Genomic DNA, 18,580 nt, shown 5'->3' on the forward strand with positions numbered 1-18,580 from the left:
GCTGCACAGATCATTGGCCTAATACATCCATACTTGGCTGGCCTCCGGAGTTCTGTCCTTGTGTAATGAGCTGGACCAGCTAATAAGTAAGGCTACCCTGTGTAGAGCTCATTATCATTATCATTGTTGTTGTTGTTGCTGTTGTTATTATATGCACCCGACATGAAATGCATTGGATGTGTAACGTTGATATCATACGGGTCGACGTCAATGTCAGTCAATGTCCGTGTCGATGTTGTCAGCGAGAGTGCATCGCAGTCTAACCTGATGTGTAGCGAAAAAGCTTCCGACCAACTAGCCTAGCACCGCTCTTATGCAGGAGGCAATCTTGAATTTGGAGCCCAGGCTGGCAGGCTGGATCTCTCAAGGGCGACGAACATGTTCTAATGGCTGGGCAGTGAAAGTGAGCGAGTGTATTTTCTGTGGCTCCCTCGTCCGCCGCCAAACTCGCAGTAGCCGAGCCGGGCGCCCTCACATGAACTGCCTGCACATCTTCTGCTTCCACCCTCTCTACTGCTGCCCACTCTTTTTTAATTAACTATTTTCTTTCTCGCCCTCCCTCTCCTACTCCCTCCTGAGTCCTGACGGGAATCCTCGAGGAGAAAGTGCTCGTCCAAACTGCAATACTGCAACCTTAGCATTGCGACCCCACCCCACAACCCAGCCAGTGCAGTTCTGAGCAACTCCGTAAGTCCTAGGTAGTCAGTCCTAGACTCCCTAGACTCCTACGACAAACTCCTAGGCTCGCTACTCCTGCACTCTAGACTGCCAATCCAAACCGGCCGCTCCACATTTTGCACTCAATCCTGACCCCCGGCGAGAATCAACTGCTACTGTACTCGTACGGATCCGTTGCCAGCCTGCTCATCCCATCTTACTGGTCAGCTGTCGCAACCCCCCCTGGAGCTCGCATTTCCTAGTATCTCCTCTCCCTGACCTACTTGGGGGAGCAACTGCTGTCTATCCAACTTCAACCACACCTTTTTCCCTTTTTTCCTTCGGTGTCCTCTCCACACATCCATCAATTCGCTGCTGTCCACCCAACGAGCCCCCCGACCCGGTCGTTGTCGTTCAGCATCGCAACGCACACATCAACTCTCCTTAACTTCCTTTTCCCACCGGCACTGGACAGACAGACAGACAGACCGAGTCCACCTCATCCCGATCTCCTCAATTGCCATGGACTCTCAACGGCAGAACGATGTGTCGCCTGAGGCGATGCAGGCGCGCATTCAGCAGGCGCGTCGCGAGGCTGAGACCCTGAAGGACAGGATCAAGAGGAAGAAGGACGAGCTCGCCGATACCACTCGTAAGTAAACTATCAAAAAAGATGTGTATAAAAAAAAAACCATCAAAGAAAAAAGTCATGAGCAACCATGTCGTGCCATCCTGCACCAATTGCCTGGAGAAAACGACGCCGTCTCGTTCCGTCTCGTCCTATCCTTCTCTATCTGCCCATCCACCTATCTATTAAAGATCTGGTGGCGCTCTCTTGGTGACGACTCGAGACACTGACACCCTCTCTCTTTCTCACCAGTACGTGCTGTGTCGCAGCAATCCCACGACTCGATACCCAAGAATCAGTTGATGAAGACCAAGAGGACGTTGAAGGGCCATCTGGCCAAGATCTATGCTATGCACTGGTCGACCGACCGAAGACATCTTGTATCCGCGTCGCAGGACGGCAAGCTGATCATCTGGGACGCCTACACAACCAACAAGGTCCACGCAATTCCTCTGCGATCCTCATGGGTCATGACTTGCGCATACGCACCGAGCGGAAACTATGTTGCCTGTGGCGGTCTGGACAACATCTGCTCCATCTACAACCTCAACCAGAACCGCGACGGGCCGACCCGAGTCGCTCGTGAGCTGTCCGGCCACGCCGGATACCTCTCGTGCTGTAGATTCATCAACGACCGTAGCATTCTGACCTCGTCTGGTGACATGACCTGTATGAAGTGGGACATCGAGACAGGCACCAAGGTCATGGAGTTTGCCGATCACCTGGGCGATGTCATGAGCATCAGTCTAAACCCCACAAACCAGAACACCTTCATTTCTGGTGCTTGCGATGCATTCGCCAAGCTATGGGATATCCGTGCCGGCAAGGCCGTGCAGACTTTTGCCGGTCATGAGTCTGACATTAACGCCATCCAGTTCTTCCCTGATGGCCACTCCTTCGTTACAGGTTCCGACGACGCCACCTGCAGGCTCTTCGATATCCGTGCGGACAGGGAGCTTAACCTCTACGGCGTAAGTGCTGCTACCTTGTCCTGCCCCGCGCCCATTTTGATCGTCTTACTTACTGAAGAACAGTCTGAATCTATCCTGTGTGGTATCACATCGGTTGCCACCTCCGTCTCCGGCCGTCTTCTTTTCGCTGGTTACGATGATTTCGAGTGCAAAGTCTGGGATATCACCCGTGGCGAAAAGGTCGGCTCTCTTGTGGGCCACGAGAACCGCGTCAGCTGCTTGGGTGTTAGCAACGACGGTATCAGCTTGTGCACAGGTTCTTGGGATTCGGTCGTAAGTCTTGATTGCATGGGTTCCATCGGGACAAGACTAACCTATGTTGGCAGCTCAAAATCTGGGCATACTAAACAAGCTCAAACGACCACGACTTGAAGGCAAAGGCGATCCTCAAGAGTACAATGTCTGGCGAAAGCCCCCACTGAGCACGTTACTGGAGCGCCATCTCTCACCCTTCTTGGAATGGTTATTTTGCACTAATTTCACCCTGATCTGATACGCCCTTGTAATATCCAAGAGAAGGCGTACCCAGGACGAAGTCACGACAGCCTCTTTCGCAATACCATTTTTCTTTGATACACATACCCGATATTCGCCCGAACCCACCTAATCTACTACCGGTCGTGCGTTGAGATGGAGAATAATACCCGTCACCACTTCTCGACATAACTGCCGCAGTCTCCGTTTCCTGCTTCGTCGCACCCCGCCCCGTCGCAGCTGTATTACCTCGAATCGGACTGGGCCTTGCTTGATTGCCCTCCTACTTGAAGCGTCACGGGAGTTTCTTGCGACCGCGACAGGGAGGTGCATGACGCACGTCAGGACCTCCTAGATGTGCTTCTAGATTAGCCGGCCTTGTCCTGGAACCACCGGCTTCTCGGAAAAGCACAACCGGCAGAATTGCCGCTGTCTACTAGAACCTGTCCATACCCCTCGGACCATTTACACTCAAAACGTTATCAGCCTCTGTTTGATTTGTTGTCTTTTTGTTTTGTTTTTGTTTCTTCTTGCGTTACTTGACACCCCGATCTCGTTCTGGTAGATGGAGCCAGAGATATGTTTTACTCTGATATGTGGATAAGATTAAAAATCTGAGGGCTGAGGAAACGAATAGCAGTCATTCTTCATCAAATATGGATGACAGAAACCAACGAGCATTTTGAGGCGCGGGGAAATATGACTTCATTCCGGGATATTTCCGTCTCCTTTGTCTCTCTTCCTCTCTTGATCTTACATCTTTCTCGGTCGTGGAATAACGACATAGGGGGCATTTTGCGTTTTGGGTTTTGCGTTTGTGACGGAGTAGGACATGTAGGAATCAGGAAGAAGCAGAAGAGAGGAAGGAGACTTATGAAGAAGAAAAAAGGGGGCGCGGTATACTACAAACCCTCCATTAGTTGCCCCAATATAGTAACGCTGGATGCTCAAAAATTGTCATAGTTGTGTCTCACCTTTCTCTCCTGCAATTTGGGGAAAGATGATTCATACATTAACCTCGAGCAGAACTATTGTGTCAACTAGGAATTAAGCAGACAACTACTCGTACTGAGCATGTGACATGAGGAACCCAGAAAGGTGATGGTGGCAGGAAAAAGAAGAAGAAAAGGACAGGTAGAAGTTCAACCGACAAAGAGTATGCTATTGCAGGACCGAGACGCCTAAGGGGTGGTATCAGACATTGTGCTTCTTGGACGTCTCGGACTTGCGATGCATAGCTTTATGTGCTTCAGCAGATCGACTTTGGTGGGGATAGCATTGTGAACACTCTGTAATTACTAGACGGGGTTATCTCTCGCCGTGAACTTGCTTTCGTCCCCGTGATCATAAACAATGACACGGCGAGGCGTTTGTACCTAGGCAATCATTACTCGTAAATGGACCGCTGTCCAGACTTTCCCTTGTCCCCCCACAATACGAAGCCAAGTACCCCGGTGATGTGTTTATTTCCACCGCCGTCCACGTCCGCTCGTGCTCTTGTCGCGGGCGCCCTGCAACACGGATTTGAAGTCATTGAATAGCGAGGCCACCACCCCGGCCTCCTGCCACTTGTCCACGATGTCGTTGGCAGCCTGGCGCCTCTTCTTGGGCTTCATCTTCTCGCGCTCCTTGAGCTTGGCGGCCTTCATGTGACCGTCCATCTCGAGGCGGTCCTCGACCCACTCCTTGAGGGCGTACTTCCAGTGCATCAGGCTGTGCGCCGTCTCGGCGTTGCTGCTGCACGTGGAGCCGACGGACCACTCCCTGGTCTGCGGCGGCAGCGAGTTGCCCTGCGTGTCGATGGATACCCGTCCCGAAGCGTCGGATTCGTCGGAGTCTTCGGAGTCGGATTCCACCTCGTCCAGCGTGTCCTTGTGATAGGGCCGGCCCTGCATCATGATCTTCCAGGTCGCGGGATGGCCGCTCCTTCCGCAGGCCTCGCAGGTGCCGTAGAGATCCGAGTCGATCTTGCCCACATCGAACGCCTCGAGCTTGGGCCGCGCCTTCAGCGTGCGGTAGAACTCGACCTTCCAGACCGACGATACGAACTTGGAAGAAGCTAGGCCCCGGACCTCGTCGTCCAGCTTGCGCCACGCGTGCGTGTAGGTGTCGTCCTTCCGGTCGAAAGCTGGGTTGATCTTGTTGTGGATCAGCCACTCGACGACGAATGGGAACTGCTCCTTTAGGGGCAGGCGCGCCTGTGCAGTAAACTCGATAGGAATGTCGAGGTTGGCGGGGGCACCAATCGGGCCATCGTCGTCCTCCACCACAAAGTCGTCGAGGCCGTCGTCTTCGCTGTTACTGTCGCCGCCTCTCTCGATTCTTTCCTGCTTTACAAAGTTCTTGGCGCTCTTGGATTTGCGTGCAGATGTAGGCTCGTCCTCATCCACCTCGACATCGTCTTCCTGAAGGGCACCGTCTTGCTCCTCCTCATCGTCTTCGTCATCAGGAAATTCTTCGAGAACCTGCAACGCGTCGTCACTATCGGTGTCGTAAAGGCCCTTCTTATCGTCCCCAGATTCGGATTCCGATGATGTTAGCTGGCCAATCTTCTCTCCGGCACGACGCCGCCTGAGGAGTTCCATGTTCTTCTGCTTCTCAGTGCGATGACCCCTGTGGCGCTTGGTTGGAGACGAAGACGGCTGGCCCTTGCGCATCAATCTTCGTGCCGGAGTTTGAGTGGACGGTCTATTCATCTCTGGGCTCGAAGAAAGTATGGACCCATGCACAGTCTTCCTCTTTTTCGCCGGTGAGACGTCAGATTCGGAATTGGAGTCTAGCTCGATCACCTCAGCGCGTCTTCTTCTTGAGGAGCTTGGTACGACCGGCAGATCATCTTCGTCATCTTCATCATCTGATATGACCGCACGCTTCAGACGGCTCGAGACAGACTGGGACGATGTGGGCGGTGGAGCTAGACTAGGGATGGGTAGAATTTCGTCATCGTCATCACTGTCGTCTCCACGGTTGTCCGGGGCCTCATCAACAGCTTCTTCGTCTGACGAATCGGTGTCCACCCTGTTCCTTTGCGACCTGGGCATGAAAGACACCGAGGCAGTCTTTCTTGACGATGAAGGACTTGCTTGACTACTACGGAGCGCTGGCTTCATGTTTGCTACTTCAGTGTCAGCAGGAGTAATAGTACTGTGGATTTCACGACTTAGATGCAAGACGTCACCCAGGGGGATGGCTGGCTTTAACAGGGATCATGCCCAGTGGTGGAAAGGTTCATTGACGATACGGGGAAAATTGTACCACGTGGCAGACGCTACATACCTAGTGAGCCTTGGATTGATATCTGACCCTTTTTCGAGCTTGAAGGTCGCACAGTGATTTTCGGGAGAGAAGGTGACGATCTGGCCTGGGATGAACCGGAATACCTGATATTGGCGGGTGAAAACCGCGAGTCGGAGGAGGCTTTGGCATCTCCAGTAGGCTCAAATGTCAGCCTCGCTTGCCTTTTTCTTTTCGAACCCATTCCACCAAGGTTGTGTGAGCTTTTCGCAGACAAAGCGATCAAATGCGCTCGAAGAGTCGTCTGACGAACGCAACAGGTGCTGAGCAATCAGGTGGGGTGGCAAAGAATATTGCGATCAGGCAGCTTCTGTGCCTTACGTTCTTTCGCAGGAGCTTCAGATAGGCAACTGCTCAAAAAAATTTGGGCCTTCCAAGTAGAAGAGGGTAACAAACAGCTCGTCGTGTTTCGTGGCAAGAAAATTGAATATAATCGGTTGAAGATGGAAAGACGCGCTTGATGCGAAAGCTTCAAGCATCAAGCATCAAGCAGACGCGACATCACGTGATACCCATTTAGTCCTGCCAAAGAAAACCATAGCCTCCTACTCTTAAACCACAACGCACAAATGGGAGATTTCATGTTGATCATCCGGCAATCAAGAGTTATTTTATCTAACTGCTGTCCCTATGATATGTTGTACGGTATTTAACGGCAGGGCACCACATGCTATTAGATCTTGGCAGATAAAGCCGTGAGTGAAGTGCTAAGTACATCATCTTTGAAAAGACACTGCACATTTCTACAAGAATTCCTTTTTATCGCGCTTTGGAATATTTAGGTGGAGGAGAAGAGTGCTTACTTGCAAAGCACCGCTCACCCTGCTCAGATCCATGCCGAGCTGCACTGCCCGTAAGCATGGGGAATAGACAGTCACGGTTAGGTTAGTCTAGACTAATAATGCCGGCGGCTTCAACCCCCGCCATACTGTAACGCAAAGGCTGTAAATGGTCTCCCAGCAACTGCAACCTTCTCCCAGTAGCAATCATGTTTCTCTCTCTTTGAGCTCTTGAGGATCGGCCAGCAGAATATCGTCATGGATGCACTGCATTATATCGGAGCTATATCAGTATCATATATCTGCTATAGGCTCATTAGCCACATATCCTTCTATTTGCTTCCCAACATCTCCCTCGATAGATGGCGTAAAGTCGACGAGAAGCCATGGGCGCTTGTCACTGGCTCATCCGCCGGCATTGGCTTGGGGACCGCGCAGGAACTCGCCATCAGAGGTTTCAACATAGTCCTGCTCGGACACCTGCGCCATGAACTAGCTGAGGCAGGCGCGCTCATCCAGGCCGAAAGTCCCAAATCCGAAGTTCTGTTTGCTGTTATGGATGCAACCTCGGCAACTTCAGACGAGATAGAGAAAGCCGCTAGTGATATCTCTACTCTTCCGTTGACAGTTCTCGTCAACAATGTGGGCGGCTTTCCTATAAAGGTGCCACAGATTCGGGACCTGGTGGACTACTCTGGCGAGGAGCTAGACCGATCGCTGACCATCAATGCACGCTTCCTGGCCCAAGTCACGCGCGCCTTTCTCCCACAGCTGTCTCGAAATGGCCCGTCTCTGATTATAAATGTGAGCTCGGCGGCGCGAATGGGTATTCCTGGCATCGTGCCATATTCTGGCTGCAAAGGTTTCATCATTTCTTGGAGCAAGGCACTGTCACGAGAAATGGCAGCTGCTCGTGTACCGGTAGATATACTGGCTGTTGTGCCAGGTGATGTTCAATCGCAATCCAACGTCGCGGGGCTGACTCCCGGAACACCCGCGGCAAGAGAGTATGCGAAGGTCATGTTGGATCGAGCGGGACGCGCTGTCAATAGACAATGGGTTGAGTGTGTTCCATTTTGGCCACATGCCATTCAGATCGGATTTATTGAATCACTGCCGCATTGGTTGTCTCAGAAACTGTTATTGAAAACCTTTGAGGACAAGAAGAAAGCTTCTGAGTTGCACCGCAAGCAGAAGGTTATGTAATTTCCCAAACGATCAATGTCAACACTTCATAGTGGAAAAATACACCGAATAGGTTGTCTCTTGTTTCTCGGAGTGGCAGACCTTTCCCGTTCCCCGGATACCCCGATTACCGATCCGAGATGGGAAATCGGGGAGAATTTTTTTATAAAACCTTTCCAGCTCTATACGGATCTATCCCAGAAGCGAAAAGAAGTTTCTGAGTTCATGGGCCACAGCTGTATAATATGATATGAACCGATATTTACTTACTGAATTATGCACATGGCGTAAGTGCTGCGTGTCTCAAGTTTGGCCACACTCACATTAATCCTAATACAGATATTTGAGCCTTGTGTATCAGTGTGGCACGTGGTTACATGTTGTGAAACTTCGGAAAACCACAGCCAAGGCGATCGAGGTTCTCAGCGATAGTTTGCTTCCTATTGATACAATTAAAGCCAGTTAGCGGTTTGCGCTTTGTGTTCGGCTAGTGCCTCTATCCCGTCTCTGCTATTCATGCGCCCTTCTTGCCACCCCCGAGCCGCCATTGTCCTGAGGTGTATACGGACTTGAAATGCACAATGGTATAGTCCTAGTCAGTGGGAACTGCATGACGGCAGGTCCGGTTCTTTCAAGAATGCAATGCTTCCCTTATCCTTTAGGACCTGTGTCTAGCGCGTTCTTATTATCCAGCACCCAAAACAGTGATGGAACATCCTCATCTAATAGCTATAGATCTGAAAGGTTACCTGTAACTTGCAGATTTCTGGACCAAAATAAGATGCGGCATAGTGCGGAAAATACGACAGCCTAGCTTTACTAAACGTTTTGCATATGTAGGCTGATTTATTCCACCATGAGAATATGCTCTAGACTAGTTGAATGTCAAGAAGACCTTGCGTCTGGGAAGGTTTTTTTTTTTTTTTTTTTTGGATACTGACTGGAGCTGGTCGTTACTGAGCCACCCGAAATTTAGCACTAATACTAAGCCGTGGGACTGTGCTCTCCATATCAGACAGAAGCTCGATGAGTACTGTAAGTACTTCTTAATTAACGATATACTTTCATGTCCTAACGCTCACAGTCTTGAACGATAGTACTGTACTGCATTACTCACATCTATACACCCTGCCAATAACCAGCGACGCCCACGTCGTTGGCACCTTGTTGGCACCTTCTATGCCCGTATCAACCATGGCAATCCTTCAACATATTGAGGATATGGATGTCAAGATTGGATTTGTGCCCACCTTCAACGTGCTATTCTATCAAGCTCTGAGCATTCTCAGCAGGCTACTTCAAATTGAGATATTCGCTGCAACTATTGCGTGAGTCACCCTGATTCAGCATTCTTCACAGCCACCACCGAAACTCATGCAACCACACATTTGGCAGCTCACTAGTTCTCTAGATTAGCCTGTTAACAGGTAAACATCACCGTACAGCACTCGTAATAAGATAAATCTCTGCAGAATCGTCACTTACACGTAAGCGACACATAGAACCCCTAAACGTGGCTTAATTCAACCATGTGTGCTGTAGTCCAAATAACTCATGATGATTAGTTTCAATGGCCCAAGGCAAGCATGATTCACCACTCAAGAGTTGCAACACTATCAGAAGGCGTGGTTTCAAGTGGAACCTCCTTTTGCTCACCCAACATTACATAAGGATCACTCTACTCCCTTACAGTTTGTACTCCATTTGTTTACGCTGTACCTTCAGAAATTATCCGCTACGAGTAGACATCTACCCATCTAACTCAAGCCCGGTAGCAAGACCCAGAGTGTGTGTCAAAGGGACCATTGATCGTTCTATCTCGACGTGGCTTGTCAGAATGGAAGACACAGAAGAGTATCAACATCACCATTGCGGAGCTTTCAGTAATTTGGGAGATTAAGAAGTCGCCCTGTCCAGGAGAAGAGCAGTATTAGCCTCCCAATAACCCGTAGCCCAGGCTCCTAAGCAGGGTGACAGGCTTCCATGCCCAGATATTTGTAGTGAAGCAGACAGTCGCTCTAGCCCAAACTTCACAAAGAGACCCAAATCCACACTGCCGAGAGACAATTACTAAACAATCACAGGCGCCATGCAACTGTTAGCATAAAGCCTTGTAGATAACCGCATGACGTTTTAGTGGACTACTATATAGACGTCAAGTGAAACCTTTGAGGAAATAGCTTTAAGAAGTCGAGTTCAAGAGTCGAAGACCTCATACCAGAACTAGCAAAGCCTTTACCACGAATGGGAATGTTATTGAGAGCTATGGTTCGTGGTTGTCCTAATATGACTGACTAAGTGGTAAGACATGGATGGTAGTTGGAGGAGCTTATCCTAACGTTGATTCACGAGTCTGCGACTTTCAGCATTTTCAACGTGAAAGCTACGTTCATTTAGCAAATTTCGAGTAGAGTATCATTTCCCTCCAGCTTGCTGTCTCGAGGAGTAATGCTTATTTGTCCAGGTCGCCATGGTCATTATTGTAAACCAATATTTTTGTGTCAAAAAACCACCAACCAAAAGGTCCGGGAGACAATGCACACGATTGAGCACAGAGTCTATCTCAACAAACGTAGCACCAAGGGGAGAGTGCACGTTTTTGCTAGGAATGCGTTGCTGCCTTGAGTTACCCTGCGGCTGACAAATGGGGCCTGTGCGTCCGCAATAAGTCGTTCTTCAGCCCTCCACCGCAATGCTCCAACTTTTATCTCCTTACATACACCGCTTAGATTTCATTATTCCTTCCACATTCTTTGCTCAAGTACAGCAGCCATGGCGTTCTCCAGCCTTGTTGGACCAACAACGACCGCATTGGCGTCAGATGTCATCCTACCGGCAGACGCCGAAGACACGATTTCCTCCGTCTCGTGGTCGCCGACCGCAAACCATCTCGCAGCGGCTTCCTGGGACGGAAAGGTACGTGTCTACGATGTCGCGTCAAATGGGCTGACAAATGGCGTCGCGATGCTCAACGCAGAGGGCCCCCTGTTCAGCTGCGATTGGGCCAAGGTAAGTTCATGAGTTTTCTAACCCCACAGCATCTCTCGTATCGAAAGAAGACAAAGAAACCAATTTCCCCCAACTAGGTAAGTTGGATATCTTAAGTTTGCGATATGTTATGAAATATTGACTATTTAGGACGGAAAAATGGTCCTCGCCGGAGGAGCCGACAGAAAAGCACACCTGCTAGACTGTCAATATGGCCAGCAACTTACAGTTGGCACGCACAATGCACCGATCCGCTCAGTGCGGTTCGTAGACGTGCCCAACTCTGCTGGACCAATCATTGCGACGGGATCCTGGGATAAGACAATCAAGTTCTGGGATATCCGGCAGCAAAACCCAGTAATCACTCTCACCTGCCTCGAGCGTGTTTATGCCATGGATTCGAAGGCGCAGTTACTAGTGGCGGGCACGGCAGGATGCAAAATCCATCTGGTGGATCTAGCAAACCCCACGGCTTTTGCCCGCACTTTGGAATCTCCCCTCAAGCATCAGACGAAAGCCGTGGCCGCCTTTCCTGACGGCAGGGGCTGGGCTACGGTGAGCATTGAGGGTAGGTGTGGAATCAACACGACTGCGGAGCGGGACACGCATAAGTAGGCCGCTCAAGTTTTGTTACCAGTACGTCAGGAGCAACGTAGATCTGACGAGAAAACCAGCATCAACTTCACATTCCGCTGTCACCGCGGATCACAGGACGCCAAGAAGGTGACCCAGGTATACGCCGTCAACGACGTGCAGTTCCACCCGGTCTACGATACGAGTTTCAGCACAGTTGGCTCGGACGGCATGTTCCACTTCTGGGATCGTGTCGCCCATGCGCGACTGAAGGCTTACCCCGATGTTGGTGGTTCTATCACTACCTCCAGTTTCAACCGTGACGGCACCATGTTTGCTTATGCTGTAGGCTATGATTGGAGTCAGGGTTGTGCCTCAAACACCCCCAACTATCCAAACAAGCTTATGCTGCATGCGGTTACGGAAGAAGATGTGAAACCGAAAAGCGTGAAGAGATAGGCAATGATGGATTAGATCGCCTGACAAATTGGCCTGGAGAAGAAGAGGAAAGAAATTGGCTCGAAGTGTCTAGGACATGCGCTAAATTGGCAATCTTGTATCACGGGGGATCTCATTTGTCTTGGTCTGGTATATGTTAGTCCCCCAATAATTAGGGGACACGAAGACGGATTTAGGTCGGGCGATCTAAAGGATACCATAGGAGGAAACGCGCTCATGTAGAGCATATCTAAGGACTAGGAACTATTACACAAAACAAATCAAATGCAAAGGGTATACATTAAAAGCCAACTGAATTCCAACCCATGACGCCGTGACCCCGACTGTAAGAAGACCATTCCTCCAGGAACGCTATATTATTGTCTCATAGAAGTCAAACGAGATGCGAAGCTGTGAAAGAACTCCTTTAGTCGTTGCTTGATGTTTCGCGCGCTCCGAAAATTTGCGCCATGATACTTTCACGGTCATTCAAGCTGGGACATATCATAACCCTAAGTCATGCCAAGTTTCGTAGACTTTGCTTCGCATCTTCTCGTGTCCCAGTGTTCGAGGATGAAATGTCTTTCCATAATAGGTTGGCACATACCACATAGAATTCTCTGCTGTGATATCTCCGCTGGCAAACCTCAAGGTGGGATCTTTCGCCTTTGATATGGCCATGTAGCAAAGAGCGAGCTTGCCCCAATCGCCAGATCGCTGAGCCGGCTCTAAACACGTATGCGGGTCGACAAGTTCAGAATGAGGCGGAACCGTCGCACTCTGCGTGGCCTGCTTCGCCTGTGTCTCGTTCCGTGCGTTGTCCGGCCCTCCGACAAGGAAGAAATATGTATCATCTCTTTGGTAGTCAGGTTCCTGTACACCAGGTTCGCAGAACCGATGCCCCTCGAAATTTGTGTCATAATTCACAAACAGCACCTTTGTCTTTACGAACTGCGAGTTAATCTTGGCGACGGTGTTTTCGATCTTCTCATTGACGGCTTGGACCATTGCATTCATTCTGACACGCAGTTCTTTCTTCAACTTCGGGCCTCTCCACCAGACACCGAGACTCATATCATTGCATTCCTCTGTCTGCTCGTTGAAGAAACGTGCATAACCGGTGACGGTGATCAGAAACCACTGAAGTACTTTGTAAGTCACATCATTCACCCATAAAAAGATTTATAACAAAATTTAAGAAATCCACGGTCAACCTACTGGCTTCTTCTCCCATCTCACTTTGTCCAAGAGTTGTAAGATCACGATGAACAGGCTCTCCTCAAACTCGTCCCCGTTCAATCTCTCCTGTGCATGCTGTAAGGCGGACTCACACGTACCCGAGTAAAAGTTATAAAACCGGAAGATGCACGCGTTCATGACCTCAAAAAAGCCAAGATCATTTCCACCTACGGACAAGAGGGCGAAATCCACTGGCAAGGAGCCGTTCAGAGCATCCATTTGACTCTCAGCGTTACCGGCCAAGAGCTCGTGGGTCGTCGCCCCGGTGCACGACAGAAACTGGAAGAAGGTGGCGTTCGGTCCGCCTTGCGAGGCAGCAAACTCTTTGGCGATGATGGCTGGATAGGCATGCGCTCCCTGCCGGCAATCGTTCTCGGCCCCGTCCACGCCAGTGCCGATCCCAGCGCTATAAGAATCGCCCAGAGCTACGAACCCTGTGAGCGGTCGCAGCCTCTGCGACGAGGGCGCAGGTGAGAATGAAGCGAGCCATGGCTGGCTTTCCCGTTGCTCCTGTTCGGATTTCAAGGGATGTTGCTGCTGCTGCTGTGGCGCATCATCCGAGGGCTGACGCAGCCGCCAGGAGGTTCCGAGCACAGATGCCTGGGCGGCCAGACAGGCCGAGGCTATAGCCAAGACGAAGCTTCCGCTGCGCATGGTCGGGTCTTGGCAGAACGTATAAAGATAGCATGAATGTAATGCGATTTCAATGCTCAGTCATCCAGGATTTGAGCAACTTCATAAAATTTGTATCGCCGCGCTCAAACAGAGAAAAGAGGCAGGCTGCGGCGCGTGCCTGTTGACCGGATGGTGTTGGTCAGACTAGGGAGCGGCTAGCCAATCCTTCGGCCACATGCTGGAATAATTGCATATGTAGATTTACGCTGCCTCTCACGTGAGACCAACGGCCCGCTATGTATACCTAAGCTATGCACATGATTGGGACTTGAAGATATGGGGGATGACACTACTTCCTAAATAAGGTTAAGGCACATGCCTCCATCATCTTTACCATAACTCGGTGGTTCGCAGTATTTTGTATCTCAGACTCGTTCAAGTTTGGAACCAATTTAGAGAGTGTTCGTTCCTTAGAAGAATTTGAACTCAAAATATTGTGGGTAATCTCCCGATTTTGATTGTAAGCCCGAGTCGAGGTTTCTCGCTTAAAATGAGCGGTCTAGTCGTATTCCAGTCATGGCGTGCTCGTTCTGCCCCGAAATCAGCGACGTCAAATGTCCTCAAACTGGCAGATTTGAAGCCTACCACAACAAATGTTTTATGGGTGCCTCACCACTACTATAAACTATACCTGCAAGGGGAGGTCAACTCTGTATAACCTGCAAATTAGAATGGACCAAGTGTTATCAGGGCTTGTTGATTGGCTGCCTGGAGGTCAGGGGCTTCGGGAAACGGGGCGAGTCCGAGGGACAGCTCCCGGTGAGTCACCTTCTATTATAGAGGCCAGATATATACGAGAGAGCTACACTAGGTGTACATGGGGGAAACGATGCATTAACGCAATGATATAAGATGCCTTGCGGGTAACAGCCAAGGACTGAGAGCTGCCTTGTTGCCTCAGTATCGAATTGTCCAATGAGAAACATGTTCTTAGAAATCGCTTGCCTTCAAGATGCCCACTTACAAGATCGAAAGGTGTACCGTCGAAGATAGTGCCGGAGTAGCACGCAACAACATGTCAGCCTTCTGGACCGATTCTACGTGGAGACTCGTCTGGCCTGAGGATCGGACTCTGGAGGAGGTGATAGAGGCGTGTGCACTGCGTTGGCCGAACACAGTTCTCACTGACAGAGTCCATAAGCGACATTTGAAGGCGGTTGAGGTCGAGACTGGCACAGTTGTAGGCTATATTCGGTTTCTTCTCCCAGACAGGCTTTCTGGAGAATGGCTTGATGCGCAACCTCCCGATGTGACTGCCGAACAGAGGAAACAGTTCGACAAGCAGACTGCTAGTGCTAATTGGACATTTCGCTCTCACGCTGAGGATATTGACGAGCCGTTAGAGCCTATTTTGGCCAAGTATAGGAGCAGGGACTATATGGGTAAGCCTATGCAACTTTCTGCTGCAGACGGTCGTAAGCCGAAATTGATTGGCTGATGATATTTTCAGAACTCGAATTCCTCGCCGTCCAGCCCGCGTACCGTGGCCAAGGAATCGCCACTCTGTTGATGGAGGCTAGTCTCGCCGAGTCCGACAGGCTGGGGATTGACGTTTTCATGGTCGCTTATAAGGCTGGCCTCGGCGTGTACAAGAGAATGGGATTCGAGATTTTAGAATCACTCATCATAGACGATACTCCCTGGGGCGGTCAAGGAGAATACGCAAATTATTTCATGGAAAGGAAGGCACGGAAGCAACATTAAGTTAGGTCTGAACAGTATAGTTGATTGAAAACACCAAGAATTGGCTCTCACCTGACTTGTCAAGTACGACGATCGTATAGTCAATGAATGAGGGTTCATACTACTGTTCTGCTGATGCAGCGGATGTGGGTACTTGATGCAGTATAGTGATCCACATGTAGTAGTCTACTGCCACATATGATCGGTCAACTTTGCTTAGTCTAGATCGAAGTACTCGGTAGTATTCTGCTCGAATATGAAAAGTCCGAGAATGTACTTGTCGAGAGCTCGGGTCGCAACGAATGCAGAAGCAATTGGCCTCAACATGTCACAGCTGTACAACCGACAGTACCATGGCACCTTTGAAAAACGCGTTTCTGGCCAAGGAGCTTATGGTCGGCCTGGTTTGAATCAGGTGATAGCTGGAGCTCCTCTGCGTCATAATGCTTTGACGGCCGATTAACTTGACAGCCTGGCAGGGCTGGATTGGGCCTTGGAAGCAGCTTCGAAGCTTTTATTCATTGCATTTCCAATGGCGTGTCTCTCTCCAATCGCCGTGGTATCTATCCTGCTCTACTCCAAATCGTGGTGACGTCGATTCGCTTGCGACCCCGCTATACGTCATATTTCATATTATAGAACACGGTGCCCCACCTTGCGCAACGCAGCTCAAAGTGAGTACCTCTGTAACCTCGCACGCAGCAGTCATATTTCTGGCCCCCGCTTGCGAGTGTAATGCCTCATTCAGCAGTCCAGATCAAAAGACCTGTTCGTGAATGCGCTGGATGGACGGACCCGCACAAACACGGGGCTGGATCGGTGATTCAAGGTACGGGACGAGCACCCCGTCATGTCTGATGCATTACCATGGTGGGGAAGGTTGGCTAGCAACTGAGTTCCACCCCCAGGAACCAAGGAAGAGAGGCCGCCGCTTAGCCTGTGGTTTTACTACCAAGTCTTGGAAACAAAGCCACAGAAGCTCGTCATTCGCGCCCTCTGCAATGAAATATCCAATGGAAGGATTCAAAGGCCACGGAGCCCCGTAGTAGAGGCTGTTTCCTGTCCACTTCATGGCCAAGTTAGACTAGCGCTGTCGCTTCCAAGTCCATCGGCTGGCACATGGATGCATACTACGAAGCACTGTACTTTACCGTACGCCATCGGGAAGACGTCACTCTCCCTTGAAACGTGATACAAGCCCCTCATAAATAACTTCCAAGACCTCGCCGTTAACTCTTGTCACATCTTGGCTCTTCATTTCCCATATTATACCCAAAGAACACCAGTGATACCTAGCTTCTGACCAAGCCGCCAAGCGACCCGCAACCAAGAAAGACCATCGCGTTCACCCATTTCACCACACCTACATTTGCCCATTTACATTCAGAGCCACCCCCGTCAACATGGAGACTGTCAACAACATCGCCAAAGCTGCGGCGAACGCTGTTTGGGGCGAAAACACCAGCACCGGCAGCACCACCACAGGCACGGAGCCCGTCTCTGGCCAGCGAGGCAACACGTCCGTCGGCGAGCCATATGACAAGGGCAATCTCGAGGGTGAGGCTTGCATCGCGTATAGATGTGTCTTGTGCAGTTGGCTAACGTTCCGCAGAGCCCGGCTCCACCACTAGCACAACCGGTCACTCTGCCACCGGTACACCCACAACCGGTCTATCTTCCACCGGCGACTCCACAAGCCATGGAACAGGAGGTGCTTCTGTTGGTGGCCTCTCCTCCGGAATCCCCGACAGATCCGCGACCCACGGCTCTTCTGGTACCGCCGAAGGCACTCACGGCCCTCACAGCTCAAGAGTTGCCAACGCCGCGGACCCAACCGTAGACAGCGACCGCGATGGTAGCCGCACTGCTGGCTCTACCGGAGGCAACCATTCCTCCGGCGCCCTTGGCGGTATTCCCACACACGACCACCACACATCTGGGTCCACAACATCCGGGGTTCCTGGATCCAGTGCTACAACAGTCGCTGGTGAGCCACACCCATTGAGCGGGCACAGCTCCCGAACAACTGGCACCACCGAAGGTTCCCATGGCCCCCACGACTCCAAGGTCGCGAACGAACTCGACCCAAGGGTTGACAGCGACCGTGACGGTAGTCGCACCGTCGGTAACAGCAACACCACTAGCTCGACTACCGGCCACAGTGACAGTGCCAGTTTCGCAAAGAATACTGGCACGGCCGCCGAATCTAGTAGTGTCCCCGATAACAAGTACACAGAGAGGAAGGCACACGACACACCCGCCGACACATCCAAGGGCCAGAACGACACTCGCGACCCTTCAAATCCTCAAACCAACCCTAAGAACAACCCCACTGATGTTGACGATACCACAAGCGGCCCCAACAAGGGCCAAGAACTTGGACCTGGCCCCAAGCCTCTGGTCGACGTCGCTAGAGAGCACGGTGGTGATGCAGGTAACACCGGTGTCACGACATCATCTGGCGATAAGTCCAAGGCAAAGGCTGCCGAGTCTGACGACCCGAATGACCCACATGCCGCCAGCCACGGTGAGGGAACTGGCGAGAAGTACATCAAGAGCACAGGCCTCGCCGCTGATGGTGGTAATTTCGACGTTACCAATGCTGGCGCCGGCAGAGAAGCTGACCGTAAGTTACATTCGCATCATATGCCATATCCCAAGCATAAACTAATTCGCGTATGTAGGACTCTTGGAAGAGAAGGGTATCCACACCACAAAGGGACCTGGAGGGTCTCCCGACGATCACCCTACGAGCACTGGAGGTGCAGATACGACGGAGAAGAAGAGCCTTAAGGACAAGATTAAGGACAAGCTGCACCGTCACTAAATATGGTATCTAATACCCGTAGAATAATTACAAGTGGTTCGCACAGCATTGCCTTGATTTTGCCAGCTGACTATCTTGAAACATTCTTTCGTTTGTCATGAGTCCGAGAACGCATTGCTGCATGTGACTAATAACGTTGCTATACATTTGTGGCACTGCGACTTGATGC

The 18,580-nt window shown here is 50.8% G+C and overlaps 8 protein-coding genes across 8 annotated transcripts; 6 read left to right on the plus strand and 2 right to left on the minus strand.

Moving 5' to 3' along the window:
- Positions 1-1,179: 1,179 nt before the first annotated feature.
- Positions 1,180-2,603, plus strand: BKA67DRAFT_524919 (G-protein beta subunit; the record flags this gene model as incomplete). Its single annotated transcript, XM_046098623.1, has 4 exons — positions 1,180-1,309; positions 1,538-2,256; positions 2,320-2,529; positions 2,583-2,603. The coding sequence occupies 4 exons, from the start codon at positions 1,180-1,182 to the stop codon at positions 2,601-2,603; spliced, it is 1,080 nt and encodes a 359-aa protein (XP_045953799.1).
- Positions 2,604-4,193: 1,590 nt separating this feature from the next.
- Positions 4,194-5,840, minus strand: BKA67DRAFT_663620 (uncharacterized protein; the record flags this gene model as incomplete). The annotated part of the gene is made up of 1 exon (XM_046108211.1): positions 4,194-5,840. The coding sequence occupies one exon, from the start codon at positions 5,838-5,840 to the stop codon at positions 4,194-4,196; it is 1,647 nt and encodes a 548-aa protein (XP_045953800.1).
- On the plus strand, positions 5,813-6,089 carry BKA67DRAFT_582232 (uncharacterized protein). Its single transcript, XM_046103977.1, has one exon. The coding sequence runs from the start codon at positions 5,839-5,841 to the stop codon at positions 6,061-6,063; it is 225 nt and encodes a 74-aa protein (XP_045953801.1). The 5' UTR covers positions 5,813-5,838; the 3' UTR covers positions 6,064-6,089.
- A 518-nt stretch (positions 6,090-6,607) lies between these two features.
- Positions 6,608-8,326, plus strand: BKA67DRAFT_431670 (3-ketoacyl-CoA reductase). Its single transcript, XM_046096872.1, has one exon. It carries the CDS (start codon positions 7,062-7,064, stop codon positions 8,007-8,009), a length of 948 nt encoding a protein of 315 aa, XP_045953802.1. The 5' UTR covers positions 6,608-7,061; the 3' UTR covers positions 8,010-8,326.
- Positions 8,327-10,605: 2,279 nt separating this feature from the next.
- BKA67DRAFT_630759 (WD40-repeat-containing domain protein) lies at positions 10,606-12,285 on the plus strand. The gene is made up of 3 exons (XM_046105592.1): positions 10,606-10,997; positions 11,127-11,587; positions 11,651-12,285. Exons 1-3 carry the CDS (start codon positions 10,761-10,763, stop codon positions 12,006-12,008), a joined length of 1,056 nt encoding a protein of 351 aa, XP_045953803.1. The 5' UTR covers positions 10,606-10,760; the 3' UTR covers positions 12,009-12,285.
- A 206-nt stretch (positions 12,286-12,491) lies between these two features.
- On the minus strand, positions 12,492-13,880 carry BKA67DRAFT_595313 (SGNH hydrolase-type esterase domain-containing protein; the record flags this gene model as incomplete). The annotated part of the gene is made up of 3 exons (XM_046105151.1): positions 12,492-13,127; positions 13,206-13,718; positions 13,821-13,880. 3 exons carry the CDS (start codon positions 13,878-13,880, stop codon positions 12,492-12,494), a joined length of 1,209 nt encoding a protein of 402 aa, XP_045953804.1.
- A 973-nt stretch (positions 13,881-14,853) lies between these two features.
- On the plus strand, positions 14,854-15,605 carry BKA67DRAFT_663624 (acyl-CoA N-acyltransferase; the record flags this gene model as incomplete). Its single annotated transcript, XM_046108212.1, has 2 exons — positions 14,854-15,283; positions 15,352-15,605. 2 exons carry the CDS (start codon positions 14,854-14,856, stop codon positions 15,603-15,605), a joined length of 684 nt encoding a protein of 227 aa, XP_045953805.1.
- Positions 15,606-16,987: 1,382 nt separating this feature from the next.
- Positions 16,988-18,411, plus strand: BKA67DRAFT_663625 (uncharacterized protein; the record flags this gene model as incomplete). The annotated part of the gene is made up of 3 exons (XM_046108213.1): positions 16,988-17,141; positions 17,197-18,210; positions 18,269-18,411. The coding sequence occupies 3 exons, from the start codon at positions 16,988-16,990 to the stop codon at positions 18,409-18,411; spliced, it is 1,311 nt and encodes a 436-aa protein (XP_045953806.1).
- Between the last annotated feature and the right edge of the window lie 169 nt (positions 18,412-18,580).

The sequence above is a fragment of the Truncatella angustata genome (genome assembly GCF_020726525.1).
Source record: "Truncatella angustata strain MPI-SDFR-AT-0073 chromosome Unknown BKA67scaffold_9, whole genome shotgun sequence".
Lineage (NCBI taxonomy): Eukaryota > Fungi > Ascomycota > Sordariomycetes > Amphisphaeriales > Sporocadaceae > Truncatella > Truncatella angustata.

What these genes read in the sequence shown, in the direction of transcription:
- BKA67DRAFT_582232 (XM_046103977.1), top strand. Translation starts at nt 5,839, where the DNA reads ATGTTTGCTACTTCAGTGTCAGCAGGAGTAATAGTACTGTGGATTTCA.
- BKA67DRAFT_431670 (XM_046096872.1), top strand. Translation starts at nt 7,062, where the DNA reads ATGGATGCACTGCATTATATCGGAGCTATATCAGTATCATATATCTGC.
- BKA67DRAFT_630759 (XM_046105592.1), top strand. Translation starts at nt 10,761, where the DNA reads ATGGCGTTCTCCAGCCTTGTTGGACCAACAACGACCGCATTGGCGTCA. An exon ending in TCAGCTGCGATTGGGCCAAG is followed by an intron (nt 10,998 to 11,126) that starts GTAAGTTCATGA and finishes TTGACTATTTAG; the next exon opens with GACGGAAAAATGGTCCTCGC. An exon ending in GCGGAGCGGGACACGCATAA is followed by an intron (nt 11,588 to 11,650) that starts GTAGGCCGCTCA and finishes CGAGAAAACCAG; the next exon opens with CATCAACTTCACATTCCGCT.